Source organism: Lynx canadensis, chromosome D4 (genome assembly GCF_007474595.2).
Source record: "Lynx canadensis isolate LIC74 chromosome D4, mLynCan4.pri.v2, whole genome shotgun sequence".
Taxonomy (NCBI): Eukaryota; Metazoa; Chordata; class Mammalia; order Carnivora; family Felidae; genus Lynx; species Lynx canadensis.
Window position 1 is genome coordinate 1420619 of NC_044315.2, and position 25481 is coordinate 1446099.

General features: G+C 47.3%; 1 protein-coding gene across 4 annotated transcripts in view; it reads left to right on the top strand.

Annotated features, from left to right (window-relative positions):
• Positions 1–271: 271 nt before the first annotated feature.
• FAM120A (family with sequence similarity 120A) overlaps positions 272–25481 on the top strand; it is a 96041-nt gene continuing 70831 nt past the window's right edge. For 3 of the 4 annotated variants that reach the window (XR_003964193.1, XM_030293668.1, XM_030293669.1), the window contains exons 1-3: positions 272–779; positions 17568–17814; positions 21597–21679. Coding sequence is in view for 3 of the 4 variants with exons in the window: in XM_030293668.1 (XP_030149528.1) it covers positions 306–779; positions 17568–17814; positions 21597–21679 (804 nt within the window). In the remaining variant the exon portion in view is untranslated. Of the gene's footprint in view, positions 780–1979; positions 2052–17567; positions 17815–21596; positions 21680–25481 lie in introns of those variants that run through there. The other variant, XM_036064332.1, reaches the window with a different exon arrangement.

Sequence of the window (25481 nt, forward strand, 5' to 3'; positions counted from 1 at the left end):
GTCAGCCTGCGCCGCCCCGCCCCGCCGCCGCCGCCGCCGCCGCCGCCGCCGCCGCTGCCGCCGCCGCCCGCGCGAGGCCGCCTCAGCCTGGCCCGGGCCTCGAGCGGCGCACGGCGCAGGTCCCTCCCGCCATGGCCCTGGGAGGCGGCAGCACATGGCGGCCGCAGCGGCCATGAGCGCGCCCGCGGCCCGCCCCGGCCCCCCCTAGAGCCCGCCGCCGCCCCGGCCGCGCCACGGCCCCGCCGCCCCCGGCCCCGCCGCCCCCGGCCCCGCCGCCCCGCCGCCCCGCGCCCGCCGCCGCCGCCATGGGCGTGCAGGGCTTCCAGGACTACATCGAGAAGCACTGCCCGAGCGCCGTGGTGCCGGTGGAGCTGCAGAAGCTGGCCCGGGGCAGCCTGGTGGGCGGCGGGCGGCAGCGGCCCCCGCACACGCCGCTGCGCCTGCTGGTGGACGCCGACAACTGCCTGCACCGCCTGTACGGCGGCTTCTACACCGACTGGGTGAGCGGCGGCCAGTGGAACCACATGCTCGGCTACCTGGCCGCGCTGGCCAAGGCCTGCTTCGGCGGCAACATCGAGCTCTTCGTCTTCTTCAACGGCGCGCTCGAGAAGGCGCGGCTGCACGAGTGGGTCAAGCGGCAGGGCAACGAGCGCCAGACGGCGCAGCAGATCGTCAGCCATGTCCAGAACAAGGGCACCCCGCCGCCCAAGGTCTGGTTCCTGCCGCCCGTCTGCATGGCGCACTGCATCCGCCTGGCGCTCATCCGCTTCCACGTCAAGGTGCGGCCCGCGGGGGCCGGGGCCGGGGTCGCCGCCCCCCCGGGATGGGGGGAGGGGCGGGAGCAGGGCGCAGGCCGGGCGAGTCCGGGGTCGGAGGGCGCGGGGGCGCAAGATGGACGCGCGGCCTGGCGCCCGGCGGGCGGGGGAGCCCGGAGCCCCGGCCGCGCCGCGGGCTTGCGAGGTGCGGGCCCCCCCCCCGCTCCCCCCGCTCCGGGCGCGACGCTCGTCTCGCGGGTGACCGTGCTCGCGCAGCAACAGGTTTTCGGTGCGAGCGAGTGGGCTGCGCGGCCACGCGAGGGGGTCCCGGCGGGGTTGTGCAAGCCGCCCGCTGCTGTCACACGGCGTCCTAGCCGGGGACAGCCTGCCCGGGGCCTGCCGAGGTGCACCGCTTTCGAGAGAGGACACGCGCCTTGGGTCCGGGTTCCCTCCGAGACGACACTTTTGAGAGAAATTGTCCGAGTTTTGTGTGCGCCAGATTTCAAAGAATTGTGAGACCTGACATGACGGAATCTCGTCAGTTCTGGGACTTACAGTCTTGGGTTTTGTGCATCTGTTGCGAAAGGCGTAGCGGCAAGAGTTAGGGCGAAGGGGACTGGGAACCCGATTTCCAAGGGATGATGTCTCCGCACGGCGGGCCTCGGCCACTTTGGGCCGGGCACCCCGGTAATCAGAGCTTCTGCTGTCCCTTTGGCAGAGGGCTCCTCCACGCTGCACCCGGGCCAAGGGCAGCTTCGGGACCCAGCAGCCACTGCAGAGATAACATGCAAATCAATGACCCTAGGCTTCGTTTGGATTGCTTCCTCGTTCATTGCTTTTTGTAAAAAACTGGGGGGCTGTTTTGGTTTTCTGGCTCTTGCCATCGTGTCTGTCTTACAACTTGTTTGTCTTGCCATTATTTCTGCTTGCAACCGCTTGAGCCCAAAGTTTTCTGAAATTCAGTCTTCCTGACTGCCTGAGTTGAGATGGTGGTGGGGAAGCCTAAAGTGATAGCGGAAGTCCCACCCCAATCCTGTTGCAATTGGTGACGGGGTTTGCGAGTCTGCGGGTCGAGGCGGCTGGGAGATCAGGGATTGGTGTGTGGGCCTGGCAGAGACACAGCCAGCGTCCCCTGGGAGTTTGGGTGAGAGCCTAGGGCTGCTGGCATTTTCTGCCCTGGAGCCCGGGCTCAGGGAAGTAAGGCAGCCTGGACTCCCGGCCGCGATCCACCTCCTGAATATGTCGGGGAAGTATTCCGAGAGGAAACTAGCGCTGAAAAGACAGGATGAGCTTTTGGTCAGACGACTTTCAAATACTAGGAAGGATTGGGTTCGGTGTGTCTGTCTTTGAGAGAGCTGCTGAATTCTTTATTTGACTGTAAAAAAGTTTATCTTTGCATCCCTGTGAATGTGTGGCTTGCCTACTAGGTGCTCAGAAGTTTGACCAATGTGTGAATGTTTGGAAACTAGATTTAAGATAATTTCTTCCACTTAGCTTTCCAGAAACAACACGATATTTTTTGCTTTAGTTAAGCTTTTGATTCCCAATATAGAAGCATAGTATAGTTAGTGTTGGTTCCTCAGGTTAGTACAATAATAAGTCGGTTACCTGGAGGCCGCTTGACCTGGCAGTCTCACCGTTTTGGAAGACGTCTAAGAAATTTAGCTACTAGAAATTTCTCAGCAGCCAAACAAGAGGTCAGGAAGTTTTGGTACTGTGACCCCCCTCCCCCCCCCAAAAAAAAACCCCACAAAAAACAAAACCAAAGCTTTCTCTTTCCTCACCGGAGAAGCAAATCTTCTCCTTATAGACTGCCCTCTTCTTTTCAGATGTGGTTCTGATAAGCTTGGTTATCTGTTTCTAAGGTCAGCGTGAGAAAAGGGTGTAGAGAAAAGTCTGCCAGAGGCAGGAGCACCATTAATAGCAAGAAGTGACACTTCAAAAGGGAGAAGATTAAAAAAAGCCGTAAAAACCAGACATAATTCTGGGGCTACTTTGGAATAAGGGGAACAATTTTATGTATTTGAGGAGCCCCTGAGGGTTCTCTTAAGAGAATGGAGCGATGTGTACTATTTTTAAAAGATGCCCATTAAAATGTTTAAGTAAATTAAAAGCATGAGAACATATCACTGTATACCTGTTAGAATGGCTAAAATAAGCCATACCAACACTACTAAGTGCTGGCAAGAATGCTGAACCTCTGGAAGCAGTTCACGTGGCTGGTGGGCATGCATGCGGGCGCACCACCCTGGAAAACAGCTCCGCAGTTAATGTTAAATATACATTCACCCTGCGACCCAGCAGTCCCTCTCCTGGGTAATTACCTAAGGAAACTTTTGTTCATGCAGGAACCCTACTTTGGTGTTCCTGGCAGTTTTATTCATAATAGCTAGTGCTGGAAACAAACGAAATATCCTCTAGTGGGTGACTAAACAAACTGGTCCTTCCATAGGGTGCAGTCTTCCTCACCAATGAGAGGGAGGAAGTATTGATACAGATACAGACAACTACTGGGGTGAATCTCTAAGAATTTATGCTGAGTGAAAGAAGGCAGGCTCAAAAGGTGTGATTCTCTTTCTATGACATTCCCCTGAAGATGAGGCTGCATTGATGGGGACCAGATTAATGGTTGCCAGGGGGGTGGGGTTGGAGTCGGGCGTGGACATAAAGGGACAGCAGGAGCTTTTTGGGGTGATGGAACTTTTCTGTACCCTGATGGTGGTGGCAGTTACGTATTTTAAAACATACAGCTACACATCAGAAGTACGTAAAAGTTCATTTTACTGTATGATAACCACAATTTTTTTCTATATAAATTATATAAAATTGACAAAGGAATTGACGTAAAATCTCACTCTATATAATGTTGGGCACATGAGGCACATGTCTTATAAAAATCTGCCATCTTGTTGGCCTCCTCTGGGCTTTTGTAAACTGGCAGAAAGGCTTAATTTCCTGTCCGTTTTGCTTAGAGAAATCTTTTTTGACTTAGAAGACTATGTCTTTGATAGAGTAATAATTGTAATTTTTTTTTGTACAGTAACAATTACATATTTTTAACCACTAGAAGTTGGCGTATGAATCGGCTAATTTTGTTGAGGTGTTTGAACTGCCTGGCCTGAACTTGGCTTCTGCTAGGTACTGGGAGTGTTTCCTCTTGTGTATTTTGAGTCATCACAACCTTTGAAACTTCAGTGAGGGACTGATTTATTTAAAAATCTTGGTGGCATTAAATCCCTAGACCTTTTCTCAGTGATCCTGCTGCAAGACTGGAGTCGGTGCGCGGGTTTAAAATGAAAACCTTCAGATCTTACCCTGAGTCGGGGCTCTAGCGTGTTTACTTAGAGCCGACATAAGAAAGCCGAGCTGCTGTTTTACGACAGTGGAAGTCTGTGAGTGAGATTCGGCTGTGACTTGAGATTTGGGGGATGACAATCCCTATCCTGGCGTACCTGGTGGGACAGGGACCGACTTGGGGACAGGAACCGACTTGTCGGGTGCCTGCCCTTGCTGGGCCCTTTCACAGAGCTATCTCATTTGGCCTGCGCAGGGTTTTGTTACTCATTTTGTATGGAAAGAGACAGAGTTGCTGAGTAGGCGACATCAGGGGACAAGTAACCAGTAACTTTCTCAAGAGGGAAGTGCGGAGTTGAAGGCAAAGTTCAGTTTCTTTGTGTAAGAATGCCTCGGGGGTGTGCCTGCCTGCAGTTCACTCCCAGGTCAGATCCCATAGCACAGCGCCTCTGCTCTGTTTTCCAGCCACTGTGGGAGTGGGAGCGGCAGGGTTTCTGCCCAGAGACGCTAAAAACCAGCAATACACCTTGTTCTCAAGGACCTCAAATTGACCAGGGAATACTTAGGTTCAAAATTGGCCACATTACAAGTAAAACCAGTCATCCTTTTAAAATCCTTAGTTTAAAATATTTATTTTCTTCCATTGTACGGGTTTTAGGCTGGCTTATCTCAGCCTAAGGTCATCAAGGTTCATCCATGTTGTCATGTTGTGTCAGTTTCCCTCCTTTTTAAAGGCTGAGTAATATTCTGTGGACCGTCCATTTGGTCTGCCCACAGAGGCTTGGGTTGCTTCCCGTTTTGTCTGTTGTGAATAATGAAGAATGCTGCAGTGAACTTGGGTGGGCAAAAATCTGACCGAGTCCCTGCTTTCAATTCTTTTGGAGAAGTGCCCAGAAGTGGAATTGGTCGTTGTATGGTAATTCTGTGTTTAATTTGTTGAGGAATTGCAATGCTGTTTTCCACAGCAGCTGCCTATGTATGTTTTATATTATACTTTGCACAATAATATACTACCAGTAGTTTCAATTTCTTGACATTATGATCACAGACTACATTATTCAGCTACTTGCTTTTTTTTTTTATAAGGATGTAAAAAACTTCCCATGTCTGTATGGTTCTAATTCTTTTATTTTTTATTTTTTTAATGTTTATTTATTTTTGAGAGAGAGAGAGAGACAGAGAGACAGAGAGACAGAGAGACAGAGTGTGAGTAGGGGAGGGGCAAAGAGGGAGACACAGAATCCGAAGCAGGCTCTAGGTTCTGAGCTGTCAGCACAGAGCCCGATGCAGGGCTTGAACTCACGAACTGCCAGATCATGACCTGAGCTGAAGTCAGACGCTTAACCTACTGAGCCACCCAGGCACCCCTCTAATTCTTTTCAATGCCTGCATGGTGTTCGATAATTTCTCCAGCGCCTGCAGAGGTGCATGCACAAACTTTAAAAACCTTAAAGGACTATTGAGCCAGCATTGCCAGACTTCACATTTTTCAGGAAAGCCAGAAATCCAGATCTTTATTTACAATTATCCCATTTAAAAAATACTGTTTAAGCCAAGCAAAATAGGCTGTGGGCTGGATTCTGCCCTCGAGCCCCCGGTTTGTGATTTCAGCGTTGGTTTCTAGAACACTCATCACCTTATCTAAATCTCTCTTCCCTTTTCTTAAAGTTAGACTGACCAAAGCCAACCTTTCCCCTCTGTCTGCCTTGTTCGAACCCTTTTCAGTCATCAAAGTGCTCCCGTTTCCTGGGGCTCCCGAAATAAGATAATAGTCTGGTCCTCTCCATTACATGTTCTTCCTTCTCATAATCCCAGCGTCGCCCCTTTGAGGGTACTGCTGTCCGTGTGCTCATGCGGCACCTGCCTGGTCCCATGGCCTGCACAGACCTGACGGACAGCTGGTGGTATGCGCTTGAGACCGAGTCTACCAAGCCCCATTCACACAGCTGACCACGCGCCCCCTGCCTCCTGTCCTTCACATCCAGTGGCCGTCGTGTTTGTGTTTGTGTTTGCGCTTTAGCCACCCCAGAGCAGGACCCTGTACTCAGTGGGAAGCTTCACTGTTGACTTCAAATGTCATCTCCCCTCTGCAGCCCGACCCCTTTTGAGCTGGTCTTCACCGTGTTTCTGTTCCACCCTTTGTGCACTTGGTCTGATGCTGCTTGTAGCCCTAGCTGGTTTGAGTCTCATGACTGTCCACTTCGAGGTTATGCCCCTTGCCTAGAGTCCCCCCCTGGTATTTTGAGCCCAGCCCGCCTGTCCCTCCACCAGCCCGGCCATCTTCCATGTGCCCCCCTCCTCCTCCTCCTCCTCCTTACTCCAGTACCACCACCATGTTAACTCACCAAGTGGAGCCACTAGGCCTAACAGGCGCTTGTGCAAATGCATTGGTGGTTGTGAAACCAGATTATCACGTGTTTACCACTGTTCAGAAAAAATGATATAGGATAATAAAATTGAGCAAAAAGTACAGTGCAAGACTTCTACTAAGGGTAGATACCGTTTCAGTCACCTGTGTCTGGGCAGTCGTCAGAGTCGCATCTGCATTGTGACTGGCCTCCCACACCTGTCTTCACTGGTGGAACTCATCCTGCACACCATGTCGTGCCGCCTGTGGGCCCCTCAGGTCAGTCATTCCTGCCAATATCTTGAACAAACCATGAATCCAGACTCTGTATTGAGGCTCAGACCCTCCTGTGATCTGAGCTCTTTCCACCTGCCTGCGTGGCTCCCGGTTCCTGTGTTGTGCTTCATCAGTGCTCCAGCCAGCCCACTCACTGCTTCCCCAGAAACGGCCTGCTTCCCTAGAAACGGCCTGCTTCCCCGCTCTTCTCGAGGTGCTCCTTCGTGTCTAACTGCCCACATCTGCTGGTTGGAATTTTGCTCATACTTTAAAGCCAGCCCATCTCAGGCACGACCTTCCTTCACAGAGCCTCTGATGTTCCCAGAGGTAGGCCAGGGACAAGTGCAGCGCCCTGCTTTCCTGTGTTCCACCTTGTTGTGGCTACCTGTGTGCGTATCCCCAGCTGTCAGCTCCTGGAGGGCTGGGACTCCGTTCACTCCTGCGTGGGTTTAGTATGGGTGCCGAACTTTTTAGTCACATATTTGCTTTGTACTATTTATATAGACAGACAAATTTCATTATTTTCTTCTAACATCTGGATCAATGCCATTATGTAAGATTTATTTTCTCACCTTAAATTTCTGATAATCTCTTTTCTGACCGGTTCCCAGTGATGATTCTTCTTCCCTTTGGCAAATATTGAGTGCCTGTTACTGGCCAGGCATGGAGGAGCGACTACATAGGAAAGAAAGGAATCCTCCAAGGAACTTAGTCTACTGACAGGGGCTTGTTCATGAAGACTTCTCGAGTGTCACCATCTTGAAGTAAGGTAGATCGATCTGAGTTTCAACTTCATAAATTCTGAAACTTAAATTTTCATGTATTGGAGGGGCACGTGGGTAGCTCAGTCAGCTAAATGTCTGACTTTGGCTCAGGTTATGACCTCACGGTTCGTGACTTTGGCTAAGGTTATGACCTCACGTTGGGCTCTGTGCTGACAGCTCAGAGCCTGGAGCCTGCTTCGGATGCTGTGTCTCCCTTTTTGCCTCTTCCCTGCTTGCACTCCGTTTGTCTGTCTCTCAAAATAAATAAACATTAAAAAAAGTTAAAGTAAAAATTTTCATGTAATGTATTTTGGAGTAAGATTTTTAACAAGGACAGGATTGCTAGGAGTTAGCTGAAGCTTGAGGAGATTAGTATAGTAGGCTAACTAAACACTGAGGACAAATAATGTTGGTGTTTCTTTTTTTAAAATTTTAAAAAAATTATTAAATTTTTAAAAAGTTTATTTATTTATGAGAGAGAGAGACAGACAGCATGAGTTGGGGAGGGACAGAGAGAGAGGGAGACACAGAATCTGAAGGAGGCTCCAGGCTCTGAGCTGTCAGCCCAGAGCCTGATGGAGAGCTCAAACTCACAAACTGTGAGATCATGACCTGAGCTGATGTCAGATCCTTAACTGACTGAGCCACCCAGGCACCTCAGTTTTTAAAGTTGATAAAGTTTAATTTACATGTTCGTTATGACATCCACACTCTTACTTGTTTTTTTAGTGGAGAAAGAAAACAGTTTTATCATTGGATAAGCGGTGGCATCAAGGCAATCTATTAAAGAGATCGCAACAAAAAAAAGAATCTCAGCCTGTCACATGGCCTGCAGCCACAGTCTGTGCTAATGGTGCGCTCTGATGTTACCATCTAAAGGAAAAGTAAAACCTCTGTCTTTTGACAAGTAGGAAGTTACCTCTTGGAGGCAAGTGTCTAGGCTTCCTGAGAGATTGGGGAGATGGGACACAACCCTCCTTTTATTATTATATGTTTTTAATTTTATTTTTTTTAATTGTGGTAAACTATAAAGTTGGTTTTGTTTTTTTGTTTTTTTGTTTTTTACCGTTTTAACTATTGTTAAATGTACAGTGCAGTGTCACAGAGCACGTTCACTGCTGTGCAACTGTCCTCATCACCCATCTCCAGAACTTCTCATTCTCCCAGACCTAACCTTGTCCCCACCAAACACTAACTTCTGTCCCCCACCCCCTCCCAGCCCCTGGCACCCACCACCTGCTCTCTGTCTCAGAATTTCACTGCTGTAAGGACCTCATGTAAGTGGAGTTGCCCAGTATTTGTCCTTTTATGACCAGCTTACTTCCCTGAGCATAGTGTCCTCAAGGCTCATCCATGTCATAGCAGGTCTCAGGATTTTATTCCTTTATAAGGCTGACTAATATTCCATTGTGTGTACACACCACATTCTCTTTATTTATCTGTCGATGGACACCTAGGTTGCTTTTGGCTATTGTGAATGATCCTGCTACGAAAATGGGTGTACAAATATCTGTTTGAGTTTCTGCTTTCAGTTCTTTGGGAATATGCCTGGGAGTGGAATTCCTGGATTGGAGGGTGGTTCTGTGCACAGGTTTTTGAGGAGTGGTCCTGCTGTTTTCCATGGTAGCTGCGCTATTTTACATTCCCACACCCAATGTGCGAGGCTTCAGTTTCTCCACATCCTCATCAATGCCTGCTTATTTATGTTTTTTTTTTGTGACAGTAGCCATCCTAAATGGGTGTTGAATGGTATCTCATTGTGGTTTTGATTTGCATTTCCTTTATGATTAATGAAGTCGAGAATCTTTTCATGTGCCACTCCCTTATTTAAAAAAAAATTTTTAATGTTTTATTTTATTTTATTTTTATTTTTTATTTTTTTATTATTATTTTTTTAATGTTTTATTTTATATTTGAGAGAGAGAGAGAGACCATAAGCAGGGGAGGGGCAGAGAGAGGGAGACACAGAATCTGAAGCAGGCTCCAGGCTCTGAGCCGTCAGCACAGAGCCCGACGCGGGCTCCAACTCAGGAACTGTGAGATCATGATCCTGAGCCGAAGTCGATGCCCAACCAACTAAGCCACCCAGACGCCCCTCCACTCCCTTATTTTAAAAGAAATTATTTTTCCTGGCTTTTAAGACCTCTGCAACCAATTCTTAGAGAATACAAAAGAGATGTGTAAAGTAAGAAGCTGTTCAGCTCTGATTCCAGATTTCATGATGGGAGAGACATAGTTTTAGACCTCTCTAACATATGTTATAACTTTAAATTGCTCTTTAAACAACAATAAAAACCTTCCACCAAATCGGAGTTAACTTTTATGTCCTTGTTCCTGTGCTGGACTTGAGCAGGATCTCACCCACCAAGGACCTGGTTACTAGAGCTCAGATCAAGGTGTCGTTTTTGAAAAAACAAAAGAATTTAGGTGACTCATATCCTCTTATGTTCAGGTTAACTGACATCTTCGAAATCTCATAGGTGGCAGGAGGGTGTGTCGCATTCTTCCCTAAGCTGGCGTAAAACCATTCTAAACAAAGACCTCACACGGTATTTTTTTTTCTTTATATCAGAAGATCTATTTAAGACAACTCACTGTGTTTCAGGTCCCATATGTTTGAAAAGTGTGAAGAAGCCCATCCTTTCTCACACAGCTTTCTTAAAGACAAATGGTAGCGGACTTTTATCAGCACTTATTGATGAATGACTGAGCTGTTTACGGGTAGTAGCTCATTAACTGTCGCTGCTGCCCTGTGAGGTAGGGAGGGCATGATTTGCAGATCAAGAAGGGAAGGTGCAGGAAGTGTTAGAGCAGTGGGGCTCAACCACCTGGCGCCAGAGACAGAAACCTTCCTGTGCCAAGCGCCTTGACCCTGGAGATTAGGAGTATGTAGCAGTGTGAGCTCGTCATCTGACGGGACCGTCCCCATAGCTGTTGTCAGCATTAACAAGTAGCTATACTCTCAGAGTTAGCTTGGGGAACTTTTTGGTAAGCATTTCTTGTGAAAATACAGAGTTCTAATGGACATGCCTTTTTTAATGACACGCATGAGATGAGAAGATTCACCTGGGGTTCGGAGGCTGGAACACGGCCTCGTCAAGTCACCGGGGCTCAGTGCAGCGTCCCTCACTGGGACCAGCGGTGGGCGTTTTGCCAGCTGCTGAGGCTCTTCCACCCCGATGGTATGTGTTTCTGGAACCAGGTGGGCATGGAGGCAGGTGAGGCGCTTTGTGCTTCCCGCCTGGTTCCCAGCCAGGAGCCAGAGGCGGTGCTTGAGTTGTGCGTGCAGGGGCTCTGGGGTGCACCCCACATCTGCCCAGCAATGGCAGCCACAGCGAGTCAGTGAAGGCCTAGTGCCTTTAAGGTGGTGGTGGTCTCGGGGAGCCAACCCGGGGTTTTCCTTACTGAGGCTATACACAATTCCAAGTTTGGCTCACTCTGGGGGAGGGGAGGCTTTACCCCCTACTACCGCTCGCTTGTAGGTAGGAAGGTCTCAGGGCGTTGTGTTTTAGCTTGCTTTATAGTTTCTTGGAGTTAAGTTGAAATAATTATCCCAGTATTGTATGTGATAATTTTTACTCACTTCTAAAATTAGAATTAAGAACTAGGTGTACCAGTTTCGTTGTATTGCGCCCAGTTTGCGCCTGGAGCTGGAGGCCAGGGAATCAGAGAAGCAGGTGTTGTCCATGGGCAGGTCAGGTGGGAGGCGAGCCCGGGAGCACAGGGTTTGCAGGCTCAGAGAGAAGGTGCTCGGAAGAGAAGGACAGCCAGTGCCTATCAGATCCTGCTTCTCTGAAGCTTAACCTCTGGCATTTAAGTAAAAAGAAATTGTTTTTTAGTTTTTGAGAGAGAGCAAGAGCGAGAGTGAGAGACAGAATCCCGAACAGGCTCCATGCTCAATGTGGAGTCTGACATGGGGGTCCATCCCATGACACTGGGATCATGACCTGAGCTGAGATCAAGAGTCGGACGCTCAACAGACTGAGCCACCGAGAGGCCCGTGTGACATTTAATTTCTATCTTTAATTAAATAATTACTTCTCAAGTCCTGTTTTGATGCAGCCTAGACCCTTGTCCTGTCCCCAGCTGACCTTGCACTGACCCAGTCCTGCACCCCCGCTTTGATCAGGCTCTGTGATGCGGGTCCTGAGGCGTTGTCCACAGGCCCTGGGCAAGTGGACTTGGTTCACGTGGTTGTGGGTCTGTAATGACCCAGGCTCACCTGTGGTGGGCTCTCCTGCTTCCCGAAGCCCCACCATCTGCGGAGAGATATGTTTTCACATAATAGGCTCTTTGACTGTGCTGTTCATGCCCGTTAATGCTTTGTTCACCTGGTGAAGTAGCTTAAAATAGTCTTCCAGCTGGTGTCTTGTAGACTGTTGACTTTTTTCTTTTTAAAATAAACTTCTTACTGTGGAATAATTTTAGGTTTATAGAAAAGTTGCCAAGATGGTACAGAGAGTTCCTGAATATCCTTCCCTTTGCTTCGGTGCGTGGTAACAGCCTGTGAGCACGCACAGTCGTCAAAACTAAGAAGCTCGCATCGGTGTGCACGGTGAACTGGGGTGTGCTTCGTTCCCATCTCTTCCCTCCTTCCACCTGGGGCCTTTTAGGCTCTGGGCTGATCTGGGGTGCCCTGTGGCCTTCAAGTGTCTCGTCTCCCCGGGCCCTTCTGGGCCAGGACAGCTCTCAGCCTCTGCTTCTTTGGTGACCTTGGCACTCTGGATCCCTAAGCAGCTGTTTTGTAGGCTGGCCTCCAGTTTGGGCTGCCTGATGTTTTCTCGTGCTTTTTTTTTGGGGGGGGGGGTGCCCCAGAGGTGCAGTGCCCTTTTGTCGCAGCGTACCATGCTGGAGTCTGCCGGCCTCTGCCCCGGGACACCACTTCATCCTGTTTGCTGGTTTGCTGCTTCGGAAGTGGTCTTTTAGGGCAGCCCCTATTTGAGGGGCTGGTGTGGGTGAGCTTCAGCTGCTGGGGAGGGATTTCACGTTATTGCTGGAATTCTTCTGTAGGGCATCTTCTTCCCCTTTGTTTGGACTCTTATAGGCCCATGTATCTGTCTTATACTTTGGGGGAAAACCCAACATGACATTCTTTATTTTCTTGCGCACGCTGTTCCAGCTTTGGCCATTGGGAGTCTTTCGGGTGGGTTCCTGTGTCCTTCATTTTCTGAGCACCTCTTTCCTTTCTGGTACACAGGTATGTGGCTGCAGGCCTGTCTTGGATTTCCCTGCCCCAGCATCACCCATTTTTCTCAAGGGCCCTGGTTCCATTTAGTGAACGGAATTTAGAAACCAGATGGAGGTGGGGTGTTCTTGCTCCTAAGGTGTGGCTTTTCAGCCCTTGGTTGACAGCTGGGAGCTGTGCATGTGCTCACTTACGTCTGATGATTTCTCTGCCTGTCTGTGTTGTCACCTACACACCAGTTCGTAGGATGTCTCCATGGCTCAGCTGGCACCACAGGGTTGTGCCAGCCTCCTCCCTTTGCCCCAGTGTAACCCCGTTCTCTCACAGTGGGACACCTGGCTCGTCCACCACACATGAAGTGGTCTCAGTGCTGTCACCTGCACCCCTACACCCTCGAGATACACGTTACCAAGAGGGGTCAGTCCTGTCTGATCTGGTTTTAATTTGCATACATTAAAGTTCATTCTCAGTGTGAGATGTGCAGTTGTATGAGTTGGACAGTGCATAGAGTCATGTGTGTCCACCACCCAGACCTCTGGCTCTTATATGTGTCCTCTTGTGGTACGGCCCCAACAGGCTTTCATCACTTGCCTGTTGGGGAGGATTGTGTCTCTGTCACCTTGTGGTCTTGAGGCCATGTTGCCTTTCCTCAGTAAAAGGCATGGTATTTTTTTTTTAAATATAATTTATTGTCAAATTGGTTTCCATACAACACCCAGTGCTCATCCCAACAGGTGCCCTCCTCAATGCCCATCACCCATTTTCCCCTCTGCCCCACCCCGCATCCACCCTCAGTTTGTTCTCAGTATTTAAGAGTCTCTTATAGTTTGCCTCCCTCCCTCTCTGTAACTTTTTTCCCCCCCTACCCATCCCCTATGGTCTTCTGTTAAGTTTCTCAGGATCCACATATGAGTGAAAACATATGGTATCTGTCTTTCTCTGCCTGACTTATTTCACTTAGCATAATACCTTCCAGTTCCATCCATGTTGCTATAAATGGCCAGATTTCATTCTTTCTCATTGCCATGTAGTATCCCATTGTATATACAAACCACATCTTTATCCATTCATCAGTTGATGGACATTTTTTTAAGTTTATTATTTTATTTTATTTTTAAGTTTTATTTTATTTATTTATTTTGAGAGAGAGAGGGACAGAGAGAATCCTAAGCAGGCTCTGTGCTGTCAGCACAGAGCCTGATGTGGGGCTTGAACTCACTAACTGTGAGATCATGACCTGAGCTGAAATCAAGAGTCAGTTGCTTAACTGACTGAACCACCCAGGTGCCCCAAGGCATGGTGGGTTTTAATGGTGGGAGACAATACCAGCATTTTGGAAGTTGAAGGAAACTTAAAGACCTATGAATTGTACATTCCTGGCTTGGCAGATGAACTTCAATCCAGAACTGGGACCTAGGTGTTCTGGTTCTGTCCCCCTTGCCAGCACTCAGGGTGCCTGAGGTGGAACCATGAGCAGAATGGGGGGGGGGTGGCCCTCCTTGCTTGAAGGGTTTGAAGTCTGTGCTCATGGGCTTGGTTCCTTCATCTTTTGTTTTATGAAGTTAATTCTATCGGACAGCTATTTGTCTAATGCTGGGTATACTTTGAGGGAGGATTAAGGTATTGTTAATGATTTGCAGATTAGTGTTGTAGTGAATTAACAAGAACTCATTCACTTTGCCTTTTTTATAACTTTTTATTTTGAGAGAGCTAGAGAGAGAGAGAGAGAGAGCTCTCATGCACGCACTTGAGCAGGGGAGGGGCAGAGAGAGAGGGAGAGAGAGAATTCCAAACAGGCTTTGTGCTAACAGCACGGTATGAACCGTGAGATCATGACTGGAACCGAAACCGAGACTTGGATGCTCAACCAATTGATGAGCCACCCAGGTGCCCCAAGTTGACCAGTTTTTTGGCCATTGAAATATACACACTTACTGGCAGGCTCAGGGGTGAGCAAGGACGTCACTAATACAAACATATCCACTCCTTACATGAATGAGTGGCTTGTAAATTGTCTCTGTCTACCCAGCCATCCTCTTTGCTAGCTATTTATTTATTTATTAAATTAGAAAAAAATGTTTATTTTTGAGAGAGAGAGGGTGTGAGCAGGGGAGGGACAGAGAAAGAAGGAGACACAGAATCCAAAGTAGGCTCTAGGCTCTGAGCTGTCAGTACAGAGCCCAACGCGGGGCTCGAACCCATGAACTGCCGGATCATGACCTGAGCCGAAGTTGGATACTTAACCAACTGAGCCACCTAGGCGCCTATTAATCTTTTTCTTTTAAGGAAGTTTTCATGGAGCATAATTGCACCATCCCGACAGAACTGGTGGCATTTGCTTTCTCCCTCCAGTGCTTTCCCACGGACGCAGCTCTGCGTGGCTGTGCACAGGGGCTTGATTCTGAACGGTTTGCTTGTGGGAAGCCTTCCCCACGTTTGCCTCCAGCACGGTGGACTGCCCTGTTGACCTGGCTCATGGATGTTTACTCCCTTTCTCCTGAGGAAGCCTGTTCCTTGGACCCGTGTTATGCTCCCCACACTTGTTACCAGTGCACTGGTTTCTTAGGCTCCCTTTCATGGAGTAAGGTTACTGGGTCAAATAGTGCGAACGTTTTATGGCTCCGGAAAAATGCAGGTTGTTTCCTCTGAGTTTTACTCCCATGGTCTCCCGTGCTCACCTCGGTCAGTGCACCTGCTCTTCCCCCTGGAGGGCCCGTGTGGGCGATGGCACAGGGCTGGCCCTGCTGCCCTTCCGGGGGGGGGGGGGGGCTGTGACCGGCCTGTGGGTACTCAGGAGCACTGCCCCTGCCTCAGTGTCCCGGGAGAGCGGTTTCATAAACTCCCTCCCGGGACACTCAATATTGAGTGTACGGTGTGCGGCTCCTGCACTTAATTCTGTGCCCTGTCCACAGGGTGCCCGGCTCTGGAGCAGGCAGCCACGCTGCCTCTTCACCTCCTTGGAGGGGTGGGGGGCGAGGGGTGGCCACTCACAGTCTCCTCTCATTTTGGGGCTTCTGGGCAGATTGTGAAGATTTATGATGAAGGATGCCTGGATGGCGGCCGGGGGTCGCTCGTGGTTTAGAAGTACTTTAGGACATCGCTGTCATTAGAAAGTTCTACGTCCTGAAGTGATGGGGGTTGGAGGCTTGGGCTGGGAGATGTGGAGCTGGCCTGATGTCAGAACTTTTTAAAACTATACTTTTCCAGGTTAGTGAAGGGACGAAACTGCGTTCTTCTAAGACCTTGTTGTTAGATGAAGGGACAAAACTGCGTTCTTCTAAGACCTACAAGTGAATTGACTGTATGTTATATTTTTGTTGTGAGGTAAAACATTTTTATCAAAATATTTATCAAGAGAATGCAGGAAGTTACTTTTCCTTTAAGTATGCATATTTCCTTTCAATATGCCTTGCTTCTGAGTGAGATTTCGTTATAACTAACTTTCCAACAAAATATGTGACTACTTGTCCTGTGAAATTTGGTGAGAGATGGGAGAGATTGTATGGCCCTACCCAGCAGGTGACCAGTGAGCATTCACTATTTGCAGGTAATCTAGTTTTAATTTTAATTCAGTATAGCCACTCATTGGACAGTATAGTTCTAGAAATTTATGTTTGAGTAAATTTACATTTATGTTTTTCACCTTTAGGGCTCCTTGGGGAGTTAATTTTCCGTTGTTAGCTGTATCACCGGATTTAGTTTAAAATTCTATTTTCTTTCTTTTTTTTTTACATTTTTAAAGTAGTTTTTTTTTTAAGTTTATTTGTTTTGAGAGAGAGTGTGAGAGTGAGCGAGCACAAGCGTGGGAGGGTGAGAGAGAGAGAGAGAGAGAGAGAGAGAGAGAGAGAGAGAGAATCCTAAGCAGGCTCCACGCTGTTGGCACAAAGCCAGATATGGGGCCCAAACTCATAAACTGTGAGATCATGACCTGAGCTGAAATCAAGAGTCAGACGCCTAACTGACTGAGCTACCCAGGAGTCCCTAAAATTCTGTTTTCTCAAATACCTTAACTATTGTAGAAACAAACAAACAAACAAAAAAAACCCTGCCAGATTTCAGTTGGTTAAATCAGTTTGGGAAACAGGAGAATTGATTGACTTTATATATTTTAGGAAGGTGGTTTTCAATGCCTTTTGGTATGTTTTTGGGAGCAGAGAGATTTGCAGAGCCTTTTACTTTTCTCCTGGTACTGCCACTGCCCTTCCCTTAGCATGCTGCCGACCCGGAGATACGGGGGGCAGACCACTCACAATGAGAGAGCCAGTAAGTACAAGGATAGAGGCCATGGCTTGTAGTTTTCATCACTGAGCAGGCAATGAGGTTAGCCCTGGTCCCCATGGCGGTCCTGTGCTGGGGCTGCACTGCCAGCTCTGGTCCTTTGCACGGGGTAACCACATTACAGTGATGTTTGGGGTAAATGTCCACCCTTACTACTATCCCCATGTGCCAAGTGCTTTAGGGTGTAAATAACTAGTGGATTGGTAGGTGGTGGGTAACATGTGGCTTTTGTGTAAAAGACAAATCCTTCTGATCTATTTGACTTATTCCTACTTGGAAGAAATTATTTGGTTTCCCCAGGGTGGCTGGCTTCTCTCTGTCTCTTGCTTTGACACTTCTTTATTTTCTTCTTCTGTCCCTTTTTTCTCTTTCTGTTTTCCTTCATAATACTGTAAAGGGAATCAACTGGCATTGTGTATTTTGAAGCAGGTGATCTTTGAAACGGAAAATTAATTTGCTGGCTAGCTGGGATTTTGGTTACTGACCAGGAGATGGTTCGCACAGAGATTTCTCATGTGCGCCATGTGGCGTGCCCTTTATTGTGGTTTTTTGACTCTTTGGCCCTTTTGGGTGTTTCTGTGTCTGGGATTTGCAGGTTTTGCACAGGGGAGTCTGTGTGGGTGCTGCAGCGGGGCGGATCTGACCGCGTGCTCTTCTCTCTTGCACAGGTGGCTCAGAGCATTGAGGACCATCACCAGGAAGTGATCGGTTTCTGTCGAGAAAACGGCTTCCACGGCTTGGTCGCCTATGACTCCGATTACGCGCTGTGCAACATCCCCTACTATTTCAGTGCCCATGCCCTCAAACTGAGCCGGAACGGGAAAAGTCTCACCACGAGCCAGTATCTGATGCACGAGGTCGCCAAGCAGCTGGACCTGAACCCAAACCGTTTCCCTATCTTTGCCGCTCTGTTAGGTAGGTGGGCAGTGTGAAAACTGCTTCGTTTGATAGGGTTCTACACTAGAAACACACTAGTATTTAAAAAAAAAAAGTCAGTGTTGGAATGTTGTGGATTATACTTAACCAGGGAATGTGCCCCTCCTCAGTAGTATTCCTTACTCAGTATTATTTTTTGGTGCAATTGATAGTGTGCTTCTTTTGTTCATACGTATTTATTTATGTGTTCTGTTCAGGCTGAAAAACTAATTTTGGGAATAAATTCACTGATACTTTGGGGAAAGTGACATTTTAAAATCACAAATGTTAAGCACATTCTCACTATGGAAATTAGACATTTAACCCTTTGGCACAAATTATGTTTGTTTCAGAAGAAAATACGTTGTGCAGTTAGCACTGTCGCTTTCCTGCATGTTGGGGACGCTTACTGCTTTGAAAGGGAAACAACAGACATAAGCTATCTTGCCTTGTTTCTAACACCTACATTTCAAGTAGATGTATAAATATCTTTAAAAACTTCCTTGGAGGAATGCTTCATGCTGGATGCCTAGAAAAGATGAAATCTTGTTTTGATTAAAATTTGATGCATTTGTTCCTGTAAAAATGACTTTCCGATAGGTATTATATTCTCTGTCACTTTTGTTTGCAGTTTGCAGTTTTTTTCTTTCTTTTCTGTCCATCCTGGTCTGGTACAGCGTGCATATCCACAGCTGCTTGAATACCCAGCTCTAAAGGCTGCTTTTCTAAGAATCATGATCACGGACGGTGTAGGTGGGCGTGCTCCGAGCAAGGCCCTCCTGTGATTGTGGCCTTGGGCCACAGTGGCAGGTAGGGGGCCACTTGGGACACACAGGCGGTGTGTGTGAACGCTACGTGGTCTCCAGATTAGTGGGGTCTTCCTGTGCATTCTGTTTTCTCTGCATTCTGTTTCCTCTGGAGCATGTAAAACGGCAATTATACTGTGGGCTGTTTTTAGATTTCTATGTATCAGATTTTATAAACATTCCAAAAAGTTTTACACAATTAAAAATTACACTGAAGGAGCCACAGTTTTTCATGTATTATTTGGGGTAGCATTTCAAACTGTGTGTAACCACATTAGTCAAAAATTCTGATTTTGAAAATTGTCCTTGTTTGAATCTAATCTCAAATATATGCTGTTCAGTACTTGGTATTTTCTGTCCATTTCTGACTTGGGATTTTGGAGAATTAAAACTAATTTTCTAAGTATAGTTTCATATTTTCAAATATTATAATGTAAAAGGTATTTCTCTGATGTTAAAAGTGATTATGTAGATGGGGATATTATGAAAAACTTTATATTAAATATTATACAAAATGACTGCGGCATATTAATTGAACTTAAATGAGTTGGAAAATTGTATGCTTCTAGAATATTGAATCCCTTAGCTAATTTGCAATATGGGAGGGTATTCATTTATTATATTTAAGAAACGTTGAATATATTTTTGTGGAGATAATTTAAGCTCTGTATTCTTCTAGCTAAATTATTATGTGAAATTTTAAAATAAATGAAAAGCAATAGTTAACATTTTGAATAATCTAATAATGAATTTAGGGCTTGGAGTTTCTATAAAAATTTAGATAAGTTAAAAAAAATTTAGACAAGTTATAGGTAAGTTCTTTTTTTTTTTTTTTAATTTATTTTTTATTTTTTAAAATTTACATCCAAGTTAGTTAGCATATAGTGCAACAATGATTTCAGGAGTAGATTCCTTAGTGCCCCTTACCCATTTAGCCCATTCCCCCTTCCACAACCCCTCCAGTAACCCTCAGTTTGTTCTCCATATTTATGAGTCTCTTCTGTTTTGTCCCCCTCCCTGTTTTCATATTATTTTCGTTTCCCTTCCCTTCCGTTCATCTGTTTTGTCTCTTAAAGTCCTCATATGAGTGAAGTCATAGGATTTTTGTCTGTCTCTGACTGACTAATTTCACTTAGCATAATACCCTACAGTTCCATCCACGTAGTTGCAAGTGGCAAGATTTCATTCTTTCTGATTGCTGAGTAATACTGCATTTTGTGTGTGTGTGTGTGTATGTATGTGTGTGTATATATATATATATATATATATATATATACACACCACATCTTCTTTATCCATTCATCCATCGATGGGCATTTGGGCTCTTGCCATACTTTGGCTATTGTCGATAGTGCTGCTATAAACATGGGGGTGCACGTGTCCCTTCGATACAGCACACCTGTATCCCGTGGGTAAATGCCTTAGCAGTGCAATTGCTGGGTCATAGGGTAGTTCTATTTTTAGTTTTTTGAGGAACCTCCATCCTGTTTCCAGAGTGGCTGCACCAGCTTGCATTCCCAACAGGTAAACTCTTAATCGGGTAAACATTTTTAGTTTAGGTTTGGTGTAAAGGTTTCAGTGTTCTCAACTGAGAAAGGATATTTCCTTTCCCTTGTTGTAACAGGAAGAGCAGCTATAGGAGTTGTTTTGTTGTAGAGGTTGGGTGGAATATTCAATTAAGTATGTGACCCGGATTCTAACAGACTGTTACTGATGTTGGAATTGACTTCATATTTTTTTTCAAATAGAAGCTTCACAAAAATCCAAGACATGTCCTACTGCACAGTGAAGTTCTGTGCAGGTGTGAGCACAGGAAAGCAGTGCGGAGCTCAGTGGGACAGTAGGACTTAACTCTGCTCCTCTGGATTCATGGCAGTTCAGGACTCCTGGATTGTATACTTGTATGCTTAGAATATTAAGATTAATTAATGAAGAACTCACCTTGTTTCGCTTTCCGTTAGCAGGCAGTTAATGAATCCGGCTTCTCCGTGTGGAGGGGACTAAATCATGATCTAAAAAATCACAGAATTATTTAGGAAGTTACCACTTTTAAATGTCACCGAGAGAAGTAACATACAAACGATGTTGGTATGCTGGCATTCGAGAACTACAGTGAAGGGAGAGTGTTCCCCAAAAATGTGGTTTCTCAACTGGATGCAATTCTTATTTTTTTTTTTTTTTTTTTTTTTTATTTTTTGGGACAGAGAGAGACAGAGCATGAACAGGGGAGGGGCAGAGAGAGAGGGAGACACAGAATCGGAAACAGGCTCCAGGCTCCGAGCCATCAGCCCAGAGCCTGACGCGGGGCTCAAACTCACGGACCGCGAGATCGTGACCTGGCTGAAGTCGGACGCTTAACCGACTGCGCCACCCAGGCGCCCCTGCAATTCTTATTTTTGACATAGCCCTGGTGATCGGGCACCCAGCCGAGTGGCATTCCTGGTGGTAGGGTGGGCTGTGCTCCGTCATCTGTTTGCGGGTGGTGGTGGAAGTGACCAGAGGAGGTGTCACAAATCATTAACCTAGCTCAGAACGATTTTGTAACTGTGCACTCTGTCTCTGCTGTGGAGCCCAGGTGACAGAGTGTGGTTTGAAGCCTGGGGTCTCACGAGCAGATGAAAGCTGTATCCGTTACCCCGCATTGTCAGACCGACCTGAGTACCTGGCGGCCAAGCGGCTCAGGTTCTGTACAGTTTGTTCACCTCGAATGCTGTGGGAACTGTCCCGTCCACATCATGCGGCAGCTGCAAGAGATCTGCCTGCTGTGTGTGGTTCTCTAGTAAAAGATGAAGAAGTATTTTCAGTTTTTCTGTGGAAGTTTTACGTGATGTGTCAAAGGAGGCAGTCTTGCGAAGTCCTCGCAAAGTCTGAAGTGAAGCTGCAGAGGTAATCTGCAGATGATGATGCATATGGTGTTGCCGGCTTGCCCCGTGTCGCTGACGCCGTGTTCCTCACTGTGCCGTGTCTGTGTTGCAGGGAATCACATTCTACCTGATGAAGACCTGGCTTCCTTCCACTGGAGCTTGCTTGGCCCAGAGCATCCTCTAGCCTCACTTAAGGTACAAGTTCATTTCTTCTCCAACATGGGTGGTCATCAGCTTTTGAGTTTGCTGTAATTTTAATATGTGAATGACGTTCCTTTATTGTTGAAGGAAACAGCTGCACAGCTAGGATCGCACCCATCCCCTGCCTTCCGGGTCCGCACCGCCTTAGAACACACACACACACAGCCTCCCTTATCTTGTTCCCAACCCTGCACTTTAGGGAAATTCGTGAATGTCCTTAAAAATTCTCTTAGAGGAATTCACACTGTGTTCCTAGGTAGGTGGAGATCTTTTAGCTATAGGTTTTTAATACTGTTTTACAAACATTAATATTTTCAACAGGTGATACAGTTGGCTGTTACTTGGATCATATCTTAGCACATTTTGATAAATTTCATAACTTTCTATAATATTCTAAAATTGTAAAAGTCCAATTAAGGCTTTAATGTTTTTTGAGTGATGGAAGAGACCCAACCAAGTTCATCAGAGAGGTGTTCCCTTTGTACTGGTTTTGAATGCTTCGTCTTTTTTATCTCTCTCACCTTCCTGTTGCGACCATGATGAGCGTGGGAAAGCTGTGCTTCCCGCTTCTCTAACGTGGGAAGTTGGAGTCTAACGTGGACTCAGAGTCCCCTTTCCTGGTGGATCGGCACCGTGACCACAGCTGCCATCTGTCAGGTGCCGATGGGAAGTCTGCTGGGCAGCCTGGGCCTCGGCTCCTGCAGTGAAGGGGGCTACTTGCCATGCTTCCCGGAGGCACAGCTCCCTTGAAATTCTGCCTCCTGTCAGAATTACCTTCCCTTCACAAACTGTCTCCATCCGTGTTTAGGTTCAAATTGCTTTTTGTGATTTAACTTGGAGTGAACTTTGGAGAAACCTGATCATTCAAGGGAAACTCCTTATTGCCTCTTTGCTCTGACTCCTCGCCACCTGGACCCCGCTCTTCGTTGTGCTAATAGTTCTTGGGCCCTGGGTTTTCACCTTCTGTCAAAGTCCGTTTTTCTCCTCTTGTTAGAAATTACTTGTTTTCCTTGCTTTTTCTGTGCTTGAAGGAGAGTAGCTTTCTCCTGCTGTTGGCCGCAGTGCTCTTCCCGTGTCCTCATGGATGAAGTGCTGCGGTCTGTGGTCCAGGTGGCCCCACTGCTGATGTATGGCCTGCAGGCAGGTGCACTTGCGTTAGGTGTTGTGCTCCTCAGGTTTGCCGAACAGGAGCTTTTGTAAGTGGAGATGAAGGGAAGCCTGGCTTAACACAAGGTTCGTGCAGTTGTGGATAGCGGCGGAGAGGCTCCCGGGACCCCAGACCATGTGTGTGAGTCTTGGCCGAGCTGGCCTTGGTCACGTGTCAGAGGTTAGACGGCAGCACTGTTTGTGGGATTATTGGGGAACCAGCTCAGTCTGCTGGCAGGTCACTAACATCATTAGAGTGTGTCTTTCCTAATTTTGTGTTAAGAAAAATGTTAAGTATGTAAAAAATTGAGATGGGCAACGTCCATCCATGTATCTAATTGGTTCTACAGTTAACATTTGGCCAAGAAGTAGATTTACATCTGTCTTCGCTTTTTAACTCCACTATTTGGAAGTTGCAGATACCCTGCTGCTTCACCTGTGAAAACTTCAGTTTATATCATAATTACCTAAAATTAAGGCTAATGTGTCTTAAAGTTTATTTATTTATTTTGAAAGAAAGTGAGAAAGTGTGAGTTGGGGAGAGACAGAGAGAGAGGGAGAGAGCGAGAATCCCCAGCAGGCTTTGTGTTGTCAGTAGTGCAGAGCCCAATGTGGGGCTCGAGCACCTGAACTGTGAGATCCTGACCTGGTCCGAAACCAAGTCACTCGCTTAACTGAGCCACCCAGATACCCCGAGGCCAATCTCTTTCTTACTTCCGTTACTATTATCGTGTCGACTGCATGAACAGGAATTCCCTAATCACTTAGGATTAAGTTCATACTCAAATTTTTCCACTGTTCCTGTAAGGCATTTATGGCGTTGTTTGTTGTTTTCGTTTAGTCAGGATCCAGTCAGGTTTTATGCATTATCATCATGTGTATTTTGAATATCAGCTGGGGGTTTTGTGGTGTGATGGAGAAGCAAGCCGCAGTTAAGTTTTCAAGGACTTGATAAGTTGTGGGCATTTTAAAGTCACATTCTAAAATGCAAGCACATCTGCTTTGAGTTCACATATCGCAGAGCTTTTTTGTGTTAGTCCTTTACACACACCATCTGTGTGCTGCGATGTCATTTAGGCCCCGCGACACATGTTGGGAAGTGGGACGCGATGGTCTCCTTCCTCATGAACATCGCTGCTGGATCCCGCTGTCCGTATCCTGTATGCTTACTCCCACTCGTGAAAGTAACCAGGTGACTTGAGAATTTGGTTAGTTGTTGTGTGTAACCCTTTCTCATGATTTTTAGCAGTCTGTGGTATACACAGCTCTCACAGGCATCTGATTCGTGTCGCCAGGTGCACTTGTTGCCCTTCCTTGTCCTGCTCTGTAGCATTTCGCCAAGGTCATCCCCACCAGATTGTTCTTCACAGAGGGTGGGCATTACATGAACCCGCTGCCTAGTGAGCCCGCAGCACCCCTTGCCGTGGAGCACCACAGTCTTCCCCTTCCCCCTGTGACCTCCCCGTCCACAGCTCCGATTGTTAGGCGAGCACGCCCGGGGTGGGCCTGTGGGTGCAGCATAAGCGCAGACGACCCGGTTGCAGGGTGATCGCTGCAGACAGCAGGCTGGGAGGGGAGCAGAGCTCTGTGTGCCGTATTGATGATCAGGGTTGTGTTCCCCGCAGTGAGAGGGCAGTGGTGGACATACTCAGAACCCGGAATCTCCCGAGGGCAGTAGAAAAGCGGAGGTGAAGCAGCTAGGCAGGATCCTTTTCATTTCTTTCGTTTCCATAGAAGAGGTGCTGGGAAGGTGGCGTCATGTTTCTCAGGTTTGATTTGTCAGTAAAGAATATTTCATTTGTGTTCAGGACAGCAGGAGGCCATGTTATATGATGGAAAATTCCAGAACCCGGGGTGGGGCCTTTGGAGCCCGGGTTAGTCAGCCCTGGCGGGAGTACCCCCTGGCCATAAGCATGTGCTGAGTGGGCTTTCTTTAATGTGCTTTTTGAGTTGTTACTGCTGTATGATTTTGAGTCCTAGTAAGTGGTGGAAGTTTTATTTTGAGTAACCACTTAGTTGTTTTAATTTTAAAAATGTTTTTAGGTCGGACCATTATTTTAATGGTTTTCGTGTTCCTAAACTTCATGTTAATTTTCACGCATTTGGTGTTTTTATCCCTGTCAGTTGTTCTGACCCACAGGTGTCTCCTGCCACAGAGCCCCTTGTCCACCTGTTTGGTTGAGCCCCTTTGCAAGTGTGTGCTGGCCCTTCCTGTCCCCAGACCCCCCTCACGTGTTGGTCTCCCCCGTGGTGGACGGGCCTCTGTTCTGTGTTCGGCACCACACCCCAATTGTGGTCAGTGGGTAGTGCTGGTGTCCCCTACGCCCCCCTTCCTGCGTGGTGCTTGGAACACCCCCATAGCTCCCTGGCTTGCTTCCGCCTCTTGTGGAACTCTGTCCATGTTAGCCTGTGTGTGCCCTCCTTTCTGATTTGAATACCCTGCCTTCCTTCAACCAACGTTACCTCTCTCTGAGGCTTCTGGACACCAGGATGACCTGTCAGGTCACATCAGGAACATTTTATCTTAAATTTTATCTATAGACTTTAACCCAGAGTTCTTTGCTCTGAACATGTGTGCACACGTCTGTTTGGACCCGATTCCCCTTTCTCTCAGGTGTGTGCCTGGGGGCCGGAATTGCTGGTTACGTGA